The sequence below is a fragment of the Xenopus tropicalis genome, chromosome 3 (genome assembly GCF_000004195.4).
Source record: "Xenopus tropicalis strain Nigerian chromosome 3, UCB_Xtro_10.0, whole genome shotgun sequence".
NCBI lineage: Eukaryota > Metazoa > Chordata > Amphibia > Anura > Pipidae > Xenopus > Xenopus tropicalis.
The window spans coordinates 148,605,179-148,622,982 of NC_030679.2; the positions used below are offsets into that span (position 1 = coordinate 148,605,179).

A 17,804-nucleotide genomic window follows, 5' to 3' on the forward strand; every position below is an offset into this window, starting at 1 on the left:
AACCCCTCTCACCCAGTAAGGCATTTGCTTATAATATCCCCCTGAAGCACACCCTACAGGCCAACAAGTGATCCCACTAGTCTGTGAAGGTTTCTTCATCTGCCTTAGAACAGCCAAGCTAATTTTCCCTGCCCAATTCCTGAGGACCATCAGGCCACCATACACCTACCACTAGTCCTATTGGTAAGGGTATGGGCAGCTTTATGGCCACGGACCATCACAAAAGGGCACTCAGTGAAGGACACTCTCACGGTTTGTACATCACATGGCACAGATGCCTTCTGCATTCCACCAATGGCACAAAGGGTGAAACTAAATTACTCCCTCATTCGCCAAATATAACTGACCACGGCTCCCACCCCAAAATCTAGTCCTTTAGCTCTCATTCTCCATGAACTTGTGCATCTAGGTCTTTGCTGCACTCTGCATCTTTGGTCAAAAAGGTCCTATGCGCCTATACACCCGTTCCTCATGAATACAGTGCTGAATGGAGGCAACTCTGAATTCATTGGCCAACCCAAGGTTCTTGAACTCAACTTGCACCTGGGGCTCCCGGGGTGCAAACCATGGCAGTCTCTACCTGCCCCATGAATAATAAATGACCCCTCTAGAGTCCAAATGTGCCACCAAGAAAGAACGACTGTCTTCAGCCTGCAAAAAAAGACCCTTGGTCCTGCTGTCACAAGAAATGGGTTTCTCCAAACGAGAGACCCCATAAAATCTCGCCGGGGAGATGAGACCGTGGGTTATTGAAGTCTGATTGGAATGTTTTGATCTAATCACCTGGTCCAAATCATGGTGGAAGACCCAAGACCTTTGGGTTGATGATAATGGAACAAACACTCTTAGAAAGAATCTTTATTAGATCCAAACTGCTCCTCTCAGAGACGGAAGGAATATATTATATATACAGAAATGTAAAAAGAAAGGAACTGAAGCGATGAAGTGTCTCGATTATTGTAGAACATTAAAAGGAAGAACCATGGAATCTGCTGGGAGTGAAGACGTATGAAGCTGAACATTGGATGGCGCTGCAATCAGGGCGGTAAATAAATTAATAGCCGGCGCATAAGAGCCGGCTCGGGGGGACAGACACATCGTTTGGCTTTTTCCCCCCGTTATTGAAGCAGGGTGACCAAGGGTTACACAATTAGTGCAAAATAAGGCTTTTCTGTGGTGACCTCCTTTATTTGGCCTTGGAGATAGCCAATCCAATAAGGCCAGCTAGCCCTGCCACGCCCAGAGCCACTCCACCAACGATCGCCATGCCGACCAGTCCATCTGAAATACAAGCACAGTGAGGCCCGTTAGTTTCTGGCACATGATGGCACCAAAGCGCACCGAGACCGCGTCTCTGGAAGAAGCCAAAGTCACGTGTTGGGTTTCAAGGGCATCTCAACCCATTCATGACCCATAAAAGGTTGGCACCGTCCATTCATGCCCGCTGCAACTGGACCTACTATACAACTCCTTCATACTCGGTACCGCTTCTTTCTCTCTTCTGTACCCTTGTCCTACAGCATGGGGAGAGGAGTTGGACAAAAGACGTACAGTGCTACAGGTTCTTCTCTACAACAGGGCAAATTTGGGGAAATCATAGGTGAATTTGCCCCTATCTGAGCCCTGACGTTGGCTTATAGCAAGCAGTGAAGGTTCCATATTGAAATAAGTGTAAATCGCTGACTTCTGGGTAATCTATGCCTATGACATCATGAAAGCATTCGTAATGAATCGGCCTAACCTTTAATGCACTAAGGCTCAGAGGCATCATTTGTTTCCGCCCATAAGTGTTTGAATGACAATATCCCTAAGGGAATGCTGTGTGTGTAGCCTGGGGCTGTTATAAGAAGCCTCTTATTGCATTTATTAAGGACTTTATGGCCCCTCCTTGCCCCTCTGGTTCCTTCATTATGATGTAATGATGTGCTTGTGACCTCATGATGACATAATCACTGATCTCATTGATGTAAATGCCTTTTTTGTGAGGAGAATGTCCAGGGCTCCTCAGAGCTTCTGCCCCAGCTTCTCTCTGCCCCCCAACTCACCTTTCTGCATGGCCTTCTCAATGACCTTCTCCAGTTCCAGGGCCTGGGTGTTGTTTGGCTCGGTGCTCAGGAGGGTGCGCACGTATTTCAGCGCTTTCTCATATTCCTGAGGGAGATAAAACCCTTTGTGGTAAAACGGGGATACCCACGGCATCTGCCCCTCCCTGGTGCAACTGACAGGCTTCGGTACCTACCCTCACTGTGCTGGGGGTCAGCAAGATACAACTGCCCATCTGCCCCAATGTGTACAACTGACCATGGAGCCACCTTTCCTGCCCAGGCCACATACCCAGTGTGGTACCTACCCTCACTGTGCTGGGGGTCAGCGAGACACAACTGCCCATCTGCCCCAATGTGTACAACTGACCATGGAGCCGCCTATCCTGCCCAGGCCACATACCCAGCGTAGTACCTACCTTTAACCTGTAATGCGCCACCGCCAGGTAGAACAGATAGTCTCTCTGCTCCTCTTTATTCCCTTTCGGTAAGAGATCTGAGAACAGATTTATAAACCAATCAGAAGCGGAGACCGTTACCCGTTCTTCAGAATAAGCACAAGAGGCGCCGTGTTGGTTCCGCACAGACCCGGCTACTCACCCTCTAGGATTCGGGCCCCTTTCTTGATGTCGTCGGTGTACTTGCTGCGGATCAGGCACCAGGCGTATTCGAACTGAGTCCCTTTACTCAACGAGCCGCTTTTGCGCTCCGCCAGGTACTTCTTCTCGAACTTCTGCAACCGCAACACAAACATTCGTCAGCGCTGTCGCCATGGCGACTCGTGAAACGCAGAGGGGGGGTTTTATCTGGTAACTTTCTGGGGCCAAACTGGGCACCATGGGTTTGTGCTGGCTAGTTTATCTGTAGGGCCCGGGGCCCCCTGCGCTCAGGGGATAAAGATGCACAGATCTGGAGGAGGCCACGGGGTGCGCCAGTAGTGCCACACCTACACAAAAGCCCCGGGGCCCTCAGGGGATTATACGGCTCATGTAGAACAACAGGGCTACACGCCAATCCCTGGGCAGGCATCTGGGCAAGGAGACAATTAGACATGCCAGTTAGCGAGGCAGGGCAATCATTGGCTATATGAGGGCTGAAAAGGCTAGGAGGCTTATTGGCTACACACCCCGACTCACTGCCCAACCCAAATAAGCACAACACCATACACCGCCCAGAACATTCCCACTAGGGGGCCCCGTGGGACCCCAACAGGGAAGTGGATTGGGGGGAGAAATTCTGCTGCTGTTATTGCTGCCACTGACAGGAAGTTCAGCCAAACGCTGGCACTGCCATCACCCATGGGCACCCACCCATACTGTGACATCATCTCCCGGAGCCCCCACCCATACTGTGCCATCATCTCCCGGAGCCCCCACCCACACTGTGACATCAACTCCTGGAGCATCCATCCATACTGTGACATCAACTCCCGGAGCCCCCACCCATACTGTGACATCATCCCCGGGTGTAACATTAGTAGTGCCTGTGTTACATACAGTGCTATGAGCAAGTACAAGGGACAGCGATGGGGGCCAATATGGGCGGGGCTATAACAGTCCATCTATCCCAACACCAAACAACTTTGTTTTCAAGTTTTCGTTCCCCGACCAATGAGATGGGGAGCAGCACTGTTCCACTCAGGGCCGACAAACTGGACACACCAGGTTCTGGGCCGGCACCGTATCCCATTCTTATCCGATTTGAGCTTTTCAGGGTCAGTGTTTATTTTAGAGGGGCACTTGGTGGGCAAATACCTTCCCCTACTGCTGCAGAAGGGTTAACTGCATGATGTAATGCCCATATCAATCTATTATACCTGTACCATTTGTATATAAGGGCCATGCAGTACAGACAGGCACCACTAGAGGGCAGCACCGGGATGCTACAGAGCAGACTTACTGTATATCATACAGCCAATTATCTACACCAGTGCTGTCCAACTGGCGGCCCGCGACCCCCCTCTGTGTGGCCCCCCACCTGTCTGGCTGCTTTGATGGCTTACCTTTCTGTAAGCTCTAAGTGGTATCAGTACTGAGATTAACTGCCCCCCCTGCATGGTTCTCACCTCAGATTCAGGCTGTAATCCCCCTGTATTGTTTAAAAATGTAATCCCCTGTGTTTTTCACACCTTTTAACCCCTGCAGTGTTCCCCCCTGCAGTGTTCACACCTTTTAATCTCTGCATTGTTCTACCCCTGCAGTATTCACACCTCAGGCTCAGGCTGTAATCACCCCCATTGTTCCCCTATTCACACCTCAGACTGTAGGTACCTATGTAGGTACTGCCTGGAATATGCTGCCTGTGTGTATGGCACACACAGGGAGCATAGGGCAGGGAGGGTATGGTACACAAAGGCAGGGTAGGGCAGGCAGAGTATGGCACATACAGCCAGCATAGGGCAGGCAGAGTATGGCACATACAGCCAGCATAGGGCAGGTAGAGTATGGCACACACAGGCAGCATAGGGCAGGGAGGGTATGGCACACACAGGAAGGGTAGGGCAGGCAGAGTATGGCACACACAGGCAGCATAGGGCAGGTAGAGTATGGCACACACAGTCAGGGTAGGGCAGGCAGAGTATGGCACACACAGGCAGGGTAGGGCAGGCAGAGTATGGCACACACAGGCAGGGTAGGGCAGGCAGAGTATGGCACACGCAGGCAGGGTAGGGCAGGCAGAGTATGGCACACGCAGGCAGGGTAGGGCAGGCAGAGTATGGCACACACAGGCAGGGTAGGGCAGGCAGAGTATTGCACACACAGGCAGGGTAGGGCAGGCAGAGTATTGCACACACAGGCAGGGTAGGGCAGGCAGAGTATGGCACACACAGGCAGGGTAGGGCAGGCAGAGTATGGCACACACAGGCAGGGTAGGGCAGGCAGAGTATGGCACACACAGGCAGGGTAGGGCAGGCAGAGTATGGCACACACAGGCAGGGTAGGGCAGGCAGAGTATTGCACACACAGGCAGGGTAGGGCAGGCAGAGTATTGCACACACAGGCAGGGTAGGACAGGCAGAGTATGGCACACACAGACAGCATAGGAAAGGCAGAGTGCTGCCTGTGTGTGCCATACTCTGCTTGCCCTATGCTGCTTGTGGGAGGTGAACCTGGTAGGGGTTTGTTGTGGGGGTTTGTTAGCAGTTGGAAATAGCCATTAAATGGTCCCAAAGGTGTGTAATTATGTACTGGGGGTTGCTCTGCTATCCACAAGGGAGGAGGAGGCATATGGAATTTAAGGGTATATCTTAATATGACATAATTCTTTCACAAATGAATGATGGTTGATATCCCCACAGTAAGGACCAAGCATTTGGGATTTTGCTGTGCTACCACCATTGTGATAAAATAGGTGTGGTTTGAAGTGGGTGTGGTTTCAAAAAGGGGAGTGGTCAAAACTGGCTTCCATTAGCGGCCCTCCACCATGTATGCTAGAGAAATTCCAGCCCTCGGCACCGTAGAAGTTGGACAGCACTGATCTACACCAGTGCTGTCCAACTTCTGTTGTACCGAGGGCTGGAATTTTTCCGACCTACGTGGTGGAGGGCCGATAATGGAAGCCAGTTTTGACCTCCTACCCTGCCTGCATATGCCATACTTTGACTGTGTGTGCCATTCTTGGCTGGTTTGTGCCATACTTGGCCTGTGTGTGCCATACTCTGCCTACCCTGCCCTGCCTGTGTGTGCCATACTCTGCCTTCCCTACCCTGCCTGTGTGTGCCATACTCTGCCTTCCCTACCCTGCCTGGCGCCATGCTCGGCCTGTGTGCGCCATGCTCGGCCTGTGTGCGCCATGCTCGGCCTGTGTGCGCCATGCTCGGCCTGTGCGCGCCATGCTCGGCCTGTGCGCGCCATGCTCGGCCTGTGCGCGCCATGCTCGGCCTGTGCGCGCCATGCTCGGCCTGTGCGCGCCATGCTCGGCCTGTGCGCGCCATGCTCGGCCTGTGCGCGCCATGCTCGGCCTGTGTGTGCCATGCTCTGCCTGCCCTACCCTGCCCTGCCTGTGTGCCATACTCTGCCTGCCCTATGCTGCCTGTGTGTGCCATACTCTGCCTGACCTACCCTGCCTGTGTGCCATACTCTGCCTGCCCTACCTGTGTGTGCCATACTCTGCCTTCCCTACCCTGCCTGTGTGTGCCATTCTTGGCTGGTTTGTGCCATACTCTGCCTGCCCTACCCTGCCCTGCCCGTGTGTGCCATACTCTACCTGCCCTATGCTGCCTGTGTGTGCCATACTCTGCCTACCCTACCCTGCCTGTGTGCCATACTCTGCCTACCCTGCCCTGCCTGTGTGTGCCATACTCTGCTTGCCCTATGCTGCCTGTGTGTGCCATACTCTGCCTTCCCTACCCTGCCTGTGTGTGCCATACTCTGCCTTCCCTACCCTGCCTGTGTGTGCCATACTCTGCTTGCCCTATGCTGCCTGTGTGTGCCATACTCTGCCTTCCCTACCCTGCCTGTGTGTGCCATACTCTGCTTGCCCTATGCTGCCTGTGTGTGCCATACTCTGCCTTCCCTACCCTGCCTGTGTGCCATAATCTGCCTGCCCTATGATGCCTGTGTGTATGGCACACACAGGCAGCATACAGTGACACAATGCTGGCACTGCTCCTACAGTCTGCACAATAACTATATATTAAAAAACTTTTTAATTGCAGTACCACCTCAGTATATGTTCTTTTTGTAGAGTGCAGGGATTATTTGTGGGTTTCTACTGCTCCTGAGGTGTGAAGAAGTGAACAATGGAAGTGATTACAGTCTGAGCCTGAGGTGTGAACACTGCAGGGGGGAACAATGCAGAGATTAAAAGGTGTGAACAACACAGGGGATTACATATTTAAACAATACAGAGGGATTACAGCCTGAATCTGAGGTGAGAACCATGCGGGGGGGGGGGGGGGGGGGGCAGTTAATCTCAGTACTGATACCATTTAAAGCTTACACAAGAGTAAGCCATCAAAGCAGCCAGACAGGTGGGGGGCCACACAGAGGGGGGTCGCGGGCCGCCAGTTGGACAGCACTGCCCTACACCATTCCCTGGAGTACAGTGAGTTCTCTTGGACTGGCCCACTAGTCACACGACTGGCCCACTAGTCACACGGGGAGAGGCAACCCCCCCCCATCCCCAAAACTATTTAAAGGTGACAAAAATTTGTTATAATGTCCTGTACTTGGTTGGCAAGGTGATGGTGCCCAGCAGGGGACATGTAATGGTTGGCAAGGTGATGGTGCCCAGCAGGGGACATGTAATGGTTGGCAAGGTGATGGTGCCCAGCAGGGGACATGTAATGGTTGGCAAGGTGATGGTGCCCTGCAGGGGACATGTAATGGTTGGCAAGGTGATGGTGCCCAGCAGGGGACATGTAATGGTTGGCAAGGTGATGGTGCCCTGCAGGGGACATGTAATGGTTGGCAAGGTGATGGTGCCCTGCAGGGGACATGTAATGGTTGGCAAGGTGATGGTGCCCAGCAGGGGACATGTAATGGTTGGCAAGGTGATGGTGCCCTGCAGGGGACATGTAATGGTTGGCAAGGTGATGGTGCCCTGCAGGGGACATGTAATGGTTGGCAAGGTGATGGTGCCCTGCAGGGGACATGTAATGGTTGGCAAGATGGTGCCCAGCAGGGGACATGTAAAGGTTGGCAAGATGGTGCCCTGCAGGGGACATGTAAAGGTTGGCAAGGTGATGGTGCCCTGCAGGGGACATGTAATGGTTGGCAAGATGATGGTGCCCTGCAGGGGACATGTAATGGTTGGCAAGATGGTGCCCTGCAGGGGACATGTAATGGTTGGCAAGGTGATGGTGCCCAGCAGGGGACATGTAATGGTTGGCAAGGTGATGGTGCCCTGCAGGGGACATGTAATGGTTGGCAAGGTGATGGTGCCCTGCAGGGGACATGTAATGGTTGGCAAGGTGATGGTGCCCTGCAGGGGACATGTAATGGTTGGCAAGATGATGGTGCCCTGCAGGGGACATGTAATGGTTGGCAAGATGGTGCCCTGCAGGGGACATGTAAAGGTTGGCATGGTGATGGTGCCCTGCAGGGGACATGTAATGGTTGGCAAGGTGATGGTGCCCTGCAGGGGACATGTAATGGTTGGCAAGATGGTGCCCTGCAGGGGACATGTAATGGTTGGCAAGGTGATGGTGCCCTGCAGGGGACATGTAATGGTTGGCAAGGTGATGGTGCCCTGTAGGGGACATGTAATGGTTGGCAAGGTGATGGTGCCCTGCAGGGGACATGTAATGGTTGGCAAGGTGATGGTGCCCTGCAGGGGACATGTAATGGTTGGCAAAGTGATGGTGCCCTGCAGGGGACATGTAATGGTTGGCAAGGTGATGGTGCCCTGCAGGGGACATGTAATGGTTGGCAAGGTGATGGTGCCCTGCAGGGGACATGTAATGGTTGGCAAGGTGATGGTGCCCTGCAGGGGACATGTAATGGTTGGCAAGGTGATGGTGCCCTGCAGGGGACATGTAATGGTTGGCAAGGTGGTGGTGCCCTGCAGGGGACATGTAATGGTTGGCAAGGTGATGGTGCCCTGCAGGGGACATGTAATGGTTGGCAAGATGGTGGTGCCCTGCAGGGGACATGTAATGGTTGGCAAGGTGATGGTGCCCTGCAGGGGACATGTAATGGTTGGCAAGGTGATGGTGCCCTGCAGGGGACATGTAATGGTTGGCAAGATGGTGCCCTGCAGGGGACATGTAATGGTTGGCAAGGTGATGGTGCCCTGCAGGGGACATGTAATGGTTGGCAAGGTGGTGGTGCCCTGCAGGGGACATGTAATGGTTGGCAAGGTGATGGTGCCCTGCAGGGGACATGTAATGGTTGGCAAGATGGTGGTGCCCTGCAGGGGACATGTAATGGTTGGCAAGGTGATGGTGCCCTGCAGGGGACATGTAATGGTTGGCAAGGTGGTGGTGCCCTGCAGGGGACATGTAATGGTTGGCAAGGTGATGGTGCCCTGCAGGGGACATGTAATGGTTGGCAAGGTGATGGTGCCCTGCAGGGGACATGTAATGGTTGGCAAGATGGTGCCCTGCAGGGGACATGTAATGGTTGGCAAGGTGATGGTGCCCTGCAGGGGACATGTAATGGTTGGCAAGGTGATGGTGCCCTGTAGGGGACATGTAATGGTTGGCAAGGTGATGGTGCCCTGCAGGGGACATGTAATGGTTGGCAAGGTGATGGTGCCCTGCAGGGGACATGTAATGGTTGGCAAGGTGATGGTGCCCTGCAGGGGACATGTAATGGTTGGCAAAGTGATGGTGCCCTGCAGGGGACATGTAATGGTTGGCAAGGTGATGGTGCCCTGCAGGGGACATGTAATGGTTGGCAAGGTGATGGTGCCCTGCAGGGGACATGTAATGGTTGGCAAGATGGTGCCCTGCAGGGGACATGTAATGGTTGGCAAGGTGATGGTGCCCTGCAGGGGACATGTAATGGTTGGCAAGGTGGTGGTGCCCTGCAGGGGACATGTAATGGTTGGCAAGGTGATGGTGCCCTGCAGGGGACATGTAATGGTTGGCAAGGTGGTGGTGCCCTGCAGGGGACATGTAATGGTTGGCAAGATGGTGGTGCCCTGCAGGGGACATGTAATGGTTGGCAAGGTGATGGTGCCCTGCAGGGGACATGTAATGGTTGGCAAGGTGATGGTGCCCTGCAGGGGACATGTAATGGTTGGCAAGATGGTGGTGCCCTGCAGGGGACATGTAATGGTTGGCAAGGTGATGGTGCCCTGCAGGGGACATGTAATGGTTGGCAAGGTTATAAAGCATTTGCTGTAATGAGCTCTGAGCCAGATCCCCAGTAACAGGGCAGGAGCAGAGCTGCGGGACGCACGTCTGTGATTGGCTGGGTGGCACCCATATCTGATTGGTAGGGACACGCTGAGTTGTGATGTCAGTGGTTGGCAAAATGGCGCCGTTGCTACACGTACAGATATGAATGGTTGGCAAGGTTGGTATCAAATCAGCCAATGTAAGGGTGGGAATTCAACAGTGGGACATGCGGGGGCGGGGCCTCTAACAGTCACTGAGCCTTCTGTTGTTATAGTGTGAGTGCCCCTCTGCCCCTGTGTGTATAGGCACCCAGCCCCCCCTGTGACATCACCCACAGGCACCCAGCCCCCCCCTGTGACATCACCCCCAGGCACCCAGCCCCCCCTGACATCACCCCCAGGCACCCAGCCCCCCCTGACATCACCCCCAGGCACCCAGCCCCCCCTGTGACATCACCCACAGGCACCCAGCCCCCCCTGTGACATCACCCACAGGCACCCAGCCCCCCCTGTGACATCACCCACAGGCACCCAGCCCCCCCTGACACATCACCCACAGGCACCCAGCCCCCCCTGACATCACCCACAGGCACCCAGCCCCCCCTGACATCACCCACAGGCACCCAGCCCCCCTGTGACATCACCCACAGGCACCCACCCCCCCTGTGACATCACCCACAGGCACCCAGCCCCGCTGTGACATCACCCACAGGCACCCACCCCCCTGTGACATCACCCACAGGCACCCAGCCCCCCCTGACATCACCCACAGGCACCCAGCCCCCCTGTGACATCACCCACAGGCACCCAGCCCCCCCTGACATCACCCACAGGCACCCAGCCCCGCTGTGACATCACCCACAGGCACCCACCCCCCCTGTGACATCACCCACAGGCACCCACCCCCCGCGACATCACGCACAGGCACCCAGCCCCCCTGTGACATCACCCACAGGCACCCACCCCCCCTGTGACATCACCCACAGGCACCCAGCCCCCTGTGACATCACCCACAGGCACCCAGCCCCCCTGTGACATCACCCACAGGCACCCAGCCCCCCTGTGACATCACCCACAGGCACCCAGCCCCCCTGTGACATCACCCACAGGCACCCAGCCCCCCGTGACATCACGCACAAACACAAGAACAATTCCAAGCTGTGACACCTTCCCACACACACAGTATAAAATCAGCCACAAACTGAGTTCCCTTCCCATGACGTCATGCCCCACAAAGTAACGAAAGTAACGTCACTTACACGCACGCCCCGGGGCTATGACATCATCAATATGAGCCAGTCTGACAGGGCGAGTTCAGGCCCAGGGGACACAGTGACAGGGCGGCTTCCCACAGTGAGACAGGAAACCCCTGTGAGACACCAGTCGGACAGACACCCCCCCCCTTACCAACAGATCCCCCGTATCCACCGGATCGGACAGCACGGCCTCCATCCTCACCCCGACAGGAAGCGCACTGTCAGCTGACTCCCAAGCTCTGCCTATAGGCCCTGCCTTCCGCCCGCCATCTTTCATTTGGGAAGTTCCGTTTGCTACAAAACCGCTGGCGCCGCCATGTTTGTTGAGGGCGAGTGCTTATCACGGCGCCTACCTATTAACTGGGAAAGCCGCGCACAGTGCCAGTCAGTCAGGGATGGCGGTTTTCCCACCAAATTGGGCTACTAATTTACAGCCCCTGCAGGTTTCCAAAGTACAAACCCGCCAAAGTACAGTTTAGGCTATTTTTTGGAGCCTTGGCGGGTTTGTAGTTTGGAACCTAGTATGCCTGTCCCACTGCATGCTGGGTAATGTAGTTTGTATCTAACAATTAGCCTACAGCTCGGATTAATATAAAACTACAATACCCAGGATGCAGTTGGACAGTATAGACAGAGGCTCCCATTTCTATTCTATTCAGGCTCAACCTGTCTACAGCCTGCTTTGGAATTTAGAATTGTTTTTCATTGCGCACATTGGGCTATTTTTGGGCTACTTTCAAAGTGGCTTTTGGCTAGTTTTGGGCTGGTTTTAGACCTGACTGGCAGAATTCTGGCAACCCCGCAGTCGGTGCATCCTATTGGCCCTTGCAGCCTTATCTATATTGTGCATACTGCAAGTTAATCAACTCTGCTTTGCGTAATGTTTTAGCCCTAGTTGCTTAGTTACTGGGTCGCTAGCACCGTTACATTTGGGCAGCTCTGTGATTGGTCCAGGGGCACAGTTTTTATAGTATGTAAGCAAACATCACTGGAGAGCTTGCCCATAGCAACCAATCAGCAATTAGAATTGAACAGTCAAGTTATTAAACAAAAACAAAGATCTGATTGGTTGCTATGGGCAGCATCCCTGGGGATGGTTACACACTATAATAAATATATCCCTGTTAGACTCCAGCACCCCTGCCCCTGTTATACAATCTCATCTTATTTCACACAATATGAGGCCAAATTATGCCCTAAGCATTATTAATTGCCCCCCCCCCCCACCCAGTGTTTTTGGAAAGTTCCATTGCCTGGGTTAAACCAATTGTATCTGTGATTCAGTTTTGGTCCCCTTGGGTCTTTTCTCTTTAGCACTTCCTGTCACTCCCTGTCCCACAGAACTTGCAAAGGAACTAATAAAACGAATTCCCAGTCCACTGAGAAGCCCCGATAATGAGCTGCTCGAAAGGCTGCTGCTTAGATAAGAGAGAGGTTTGTTGGGTTAAAGGTAGAAGGGGGGCTCCGAACCATTTTCCCTGTTTATAAAATACCGGTAGGGGTTAATGTCATATAGCACAATGTTCAGGGCCGGATTTCCAAACTGGGCGCCCCGAGACCACCCCTGGTCATTGCCCCATCCAACCCCCCCCACCGCGGGGGGGAAACCAAATTTTTTTTTTGATTAAAACAATAAGCAGAATGTAATTTCAACATTTTTATTGTGCCCGTTGCTAGGAAAGGTGTATTAGAGGGATACTGCCCCTTTAATTTATAGTACAGTGCTGCCATCTAGTGGTGCCAAGTCATATTGCTTTGAGCAGGGATGGGCTTATTCTATATATTATGTATGTGTCTGTCCGTCCCCCCTCTGTCACAGTCCGTATATTCACAGGGGTCGGCCCCGCGTACATTAAGCACAACATAAGCCACACCTCCAAATGATATGAATTAAAAATCCATAATCCATTCTTTATTGTTGGACCTTAAAAAACATGGAGTAAGAAAAAAAGTTGCTCATAAAAAATGTTGCCTATTAAATGGGACAGATTCACTCATCACTAATTGTTAAATGTTCTGAATGTGGCATCGACCAGCATTTAGCAGCCCTCCATCCAGGTCTACCCCCATGGCTTACCAAGTGCCCTCCTCCCCTCCCACAGCATGGTGGTGGGGAAGGAAGATGAACTACATGGGGCAGTTACACCTACATGCACGGGGGTGTGTGGAAAAGGCCTTAGGCGGAAATGATGCTCAAAAATATGCCTTGTAAATGTTTACCCAGCTGCCAATCGCCAGGAAAGCAGAAGGATGTTCAACATGTTCAACATAAATAGCCCACCAGCCCCATATACCTCGAAAACCTGCTCTGAGGTAGCTGAAACCACTGGTAGACGAGCATCTGGTTTCATTATGGAGACGTTGGATGTAGAAGTCTTCGCTTGCCCACACAATGTGATTCATTAGAGTAAACTTTGCTTCGTCTAGTGGTGGTATCTCTCGTGCTATGGTCTTGAGATGGTGATGGTTGTGAGCAACTACTGGAGTGGGAATTTCCACTCTATTATAATGAAACACATGGTGTGGGCAAGGGAAAACTTCTCCATCCAACGTCTCTATAATGAAACCAGATGCTCGTCTACCAGTGGTTTATATAAGCTGGTAGACGAGCATCTGGTTTCATCATAGAGACGTTGGATGGAGAAGTCTTCCCTTGCCCACACCATGTGATTCATTAGAGTAAACTTTGCTTTGCTCTCTAGCGGTGGTATCTCTCGTACTATGGTCTTGAGATGGTGATGGTTGTGAGCAACTACTGGAGTGGGAATTTCCACTCTATTATAAGGAAACACATGGTGTGGGCAAGGGAAGACTTCTCCATCCAACGTCTCTATAAGGAAACCAGATGCTCATCTACCAGTGGTTTATATAAGCTGGTAGACAAGCATCTGGTTTCATTATAGAGACGTTGGACGGAGAAGTCAGTCTTCCCTTGCCCACACAATGTGATTCCTTATAATAGAGTGGAAATTCCCACTGCAGTAGTTGCTCACAACCATCACCATCTCAAAACCATAGCATGAGAGATACCACCGCTAGACAGCGAAGCAAAGTTTACTCTAAGGAATCACATTGTGTGGGCAAGGGAAGACTTCTCCATCCAACGTCTCTATAATGAAACCAGATGCTCGTCTACCAGTGGTTTATATAAGCTGGTAGACGAGCATCTGGTTTCATGATAAAGACGTTGGATGGAGAAGTCTTCCCTTGCCCACACAATGTGATTCCTTATAATAGAGTGGAAATTCCCACTCCAGTAGTTGCTCACAACCATCACCATCTCAAGACCATAGCATGAGAGATACCACCGCTAGACAGCGAAGCTTCTGGGAATGGACATTTTAGGTTAAGGACCCACCGAGCGGTTCAGTTGCCCCTGATAGACCTCTGCTATCATGAGCAACTGCTCCAAAATTGTTTTCCATCTGCAACAATAGGGAGTCGCCGGTGGAAAGGCCATTGCATCACTTCGGTATTCTGAAGTGGAACAGTTTCCACCGAAGCCATGGGAAGGGCTTTCCACTGGTAACTCCTATTGTTGCTGGTGGAAAGCCATTTGGGAGTGGTTAGTCGCCTGCAATAGCCGAGCTCTATCATGGCCGACTGAACTGCTCTGTGGGTCCAAGGTTGCATGAAGCCTGCAGACAAATGGCCCCCACGATGGAGCACATGTCCAGAAGTTGGACTTGGGTTGGGTGATAATTGGCGATGTTGCCTGGGCAGCATGCATAGACCTTCAGATCTCATTAGTATGAAAACATACATCCTAGAGAATGGCAGAACAAGTGGCCTTCACCCATGTAAGACCCACATGACGGTCAAAGAGAAATTTAACACCTTTAGGCAGCAGCAGTATCCTCCCATGTTCCCAGCCGAAACAACTTGGCCAAAGCAAATGGCCTTCTGCCAGACAAAGAGTGACAATAAGCTTCCACCATCAATAGAAGACCTTCTGTTGGGTGACCCTTAATACCCTTTTGTATGAAAGAAACTGCCTTACAACAACCACGATTATGCTATAAGTCTTCTTTTGTTGCATTCTCGGATAGCATTCAGATATTCAAGCCCACCTGGAATTCATGCAAAAGTTATTGGATAGTGGCCATGCAGAACTTGCACCTCCAACACAAGGTGCGAGAGATGAGGGTGCATGTTTTTGGAATTAGCCCTTCTCCAACTGTGGCCAACTATGGAGGAGAGCTGCACCAGGGGCGGACCATGCTGAGTGGGCTCGACTGGTCGTCAGTGAAGACCACGTGTTGGAAATCTACTCAGGCTTAAGAAGGTGGAAATCCCTGGTAAAGACTGTGGCTCCTCTTTGACACGTTCCTGTTTCATACATCCAAATGAAAGTGAAGACTACGTTGACTGGCAAGAAGGGCACCCCAGGGGGTCCGCCAAAGGGGTAACAAAGGTTTTCTACAGACACCTACACATAATTAGTTTCATGCAAGTGGAGGTTGCATAGGACACCGGGCCGGGAGTGTTCTGGCCCTGCCACTTACAGTTTACCTGTTTGGTAATGTCTTGTGTTTCCCAACCTGTAATTACTATTGTAGCTGTTGCAAGAAGTTAATGTAACAGAAAGGGAGAGTAATGGGAAGTAAAGCCAGTATTGGCAGTTAAAGGCTTAAGCTGCAGACCTTTACAGTCTTGAGGTTTCCTACATTACCCCATAGAAGGCGTTCCCTGTAAGTTATTCTGTTTTGTAGTTTTCAAAATCTTGACTAGGAAAGAAAACTCTTTGTTCCGTGGGCCCCTCGCTTTCATATTTAGAATGTTTTTCTTGGCACCTATTGCTATGTGGGTGCTCCAAATTGCAAGCTTGGGTGATTTTCAGGTATTTAGTCAGGAATTTAGTTAGCGTTGCAAGTCAGTAGTTTGGAGTAGAAATGCATTGTTACTCATTTTGGATTCGCCCGAATGTGTATTTTCCAAAAATACATGTTTTTTTTGGGGGGGGGGGGCAGAGTATTTATTTGTGTTTTTACTCCACAAAAAAAATCAGTATGTAGTTGATCAGTGGTTTCTGGGACACTTTGTATGCACTAAGTTGTGTATGGGGTCTCTAAATGCCAGATACATAGGTGATCCTATGCACAATGGGCATCAAACTGTTCAGTGGACCCTTGGCTTTCATATTTAGAATGTTTTTCTTGGCACCTAATGCTATGTGGGTGCTGAAAATTGCAAGCTTTGGCGATTTTCAGGTATTTAGTCAGGGTTGCAAGTCAGCAGTTTGGAGTAGAAATGCATTGTTACTCATTTTGGATTCGCCCGAATGTGTATTTTCCAAAAATACATAGTTTTGGGCGGGGGGCAGAGTATTTATTTGAGTTTCTACCCCACAAAAAATTCAGTATATATGTTTAATTTTCAGTAGTTGATCAGTGGTTTCTGGGACACTTTATATGCACTAAGTTTTGTTTGGGGTCTCTAAATGCCAGATACATAGGTGATCCTATGCACAATGGGCATCAAACTGTTCAGTGGGCCCTTGGCTTTCATATGTAGGATGTTTTTCTCTGCACCTAATGCTATGTGGGACATATGATGCTTGAAAGTGGAATCTTTGAGGTGATTTTTTTAGAATTTTCATACATTTTTATACAAACTGATGAGTTCAGAAAAGCCTTGATGTTTGGTAATTAAGAGTTGAAAGACAGGGCTACCCATTTTGGATTCATCAGAATGTGTACTTTTCAAAAATATATGGTTTCCTGGGGGAAAACCTATTGTTCAAGGATTTTTTGCCGTGGAATCTAAAGAATTAGGTATTCTGCTGTAATGCTTTGAATTCAGCAATTTACTGCCGGGAGTTTTTGATCCATAAAACTATACATATCAGGTATTTTTTCTGCATAACATAAAATATTTTTCTGGTATAAATCCCTATAGGTGCCTCCTAATAGATCTGATAGACTGATTACTGGAAAAATATAGTCTTGTTTGTTTGTTTACTGTAAATTGTTACTTGATTTGTTTGTAATTTTGTTGCAAGAATATTTAATTAAAAAGAACCCTCCTGTTGCTCCATTTTACTCCCCCCTATACCAGTTAGTTCCTTAGCCCATAGAGTGGGTATAGGAGGAGAGCTGGAGATGAAGTCACTTTTAAGGGGTGGGAGGCTTTCCTTGCAAGACAGACAGGGAAGAAAGGAAGCTCACTGGGGCAGGGACTGATGGGAATGTGATAGGGCCCATAGATTGTAAGCTCACTGGGGCAGGGACTGATGGGAATGTGATAGGGACCTTAGATTGTAAGCTCACTGGGGCAGGGACTGATGGGAATGGGATAGGGACCTTAGATTGTAAGCTCCACTGGGGCAGGGACTGATGGGAATGGGATAGGGACCTTAGAGTGTAAGCTCACTGGGGCAGGGGCTGATGGGAATGTGATAGGGACCTTAGATTGTAAGCTCACTGGGGCAGGGACTGATGGGAATGGGATAGGGACCTTAGATTGTAAGCTTACTGGGGCAGGGACTGATGGGAATGGGATAGGGACCTTAGATTGTAAGCTCACTGGGGCAGGGACTGATGGGAATGGGATAGGGACCTTAGATTGTAAGCTCACTGGGGCAGGGACTGATGGGAATGTGATACGGACCTTAGATTGTAAGCTCACTGGGGCAGGGACTGATGGGAATGATGAATAATGTCTGCAAATACACTGGCACTGACTGATGCCGATTGACACCCTGAGAAAATCTTTGCGGAAG

At 51.0% G+C, this 17,804-nt stretch overlaps 1 protein-coding gene across 1 annotated transcript; it reads right to left on the bottom strand.

Moving 5' to 3' along the window:
- Positions 1–845: 845 nt before the first annotated feature.
- Positions 846–11,282, bottom strand: fis1 (fission, mitochondrial 1). The gene is given in 5 exon segments (NM_001130206.1): positions 846–1,281; positions 2,046–2,151; positions 2,462–2,538; positions 2,643–2,775; positions 11,235–11,282. Coding segments are annotated over 5 exon segments (456 nt in total). The 5' UTR covers positions 11,280–11,282; the 3' UTR covers positions 846–1,186.
- Positions 11,283–17,804: the final 6,522 nt, after the last annotated feature.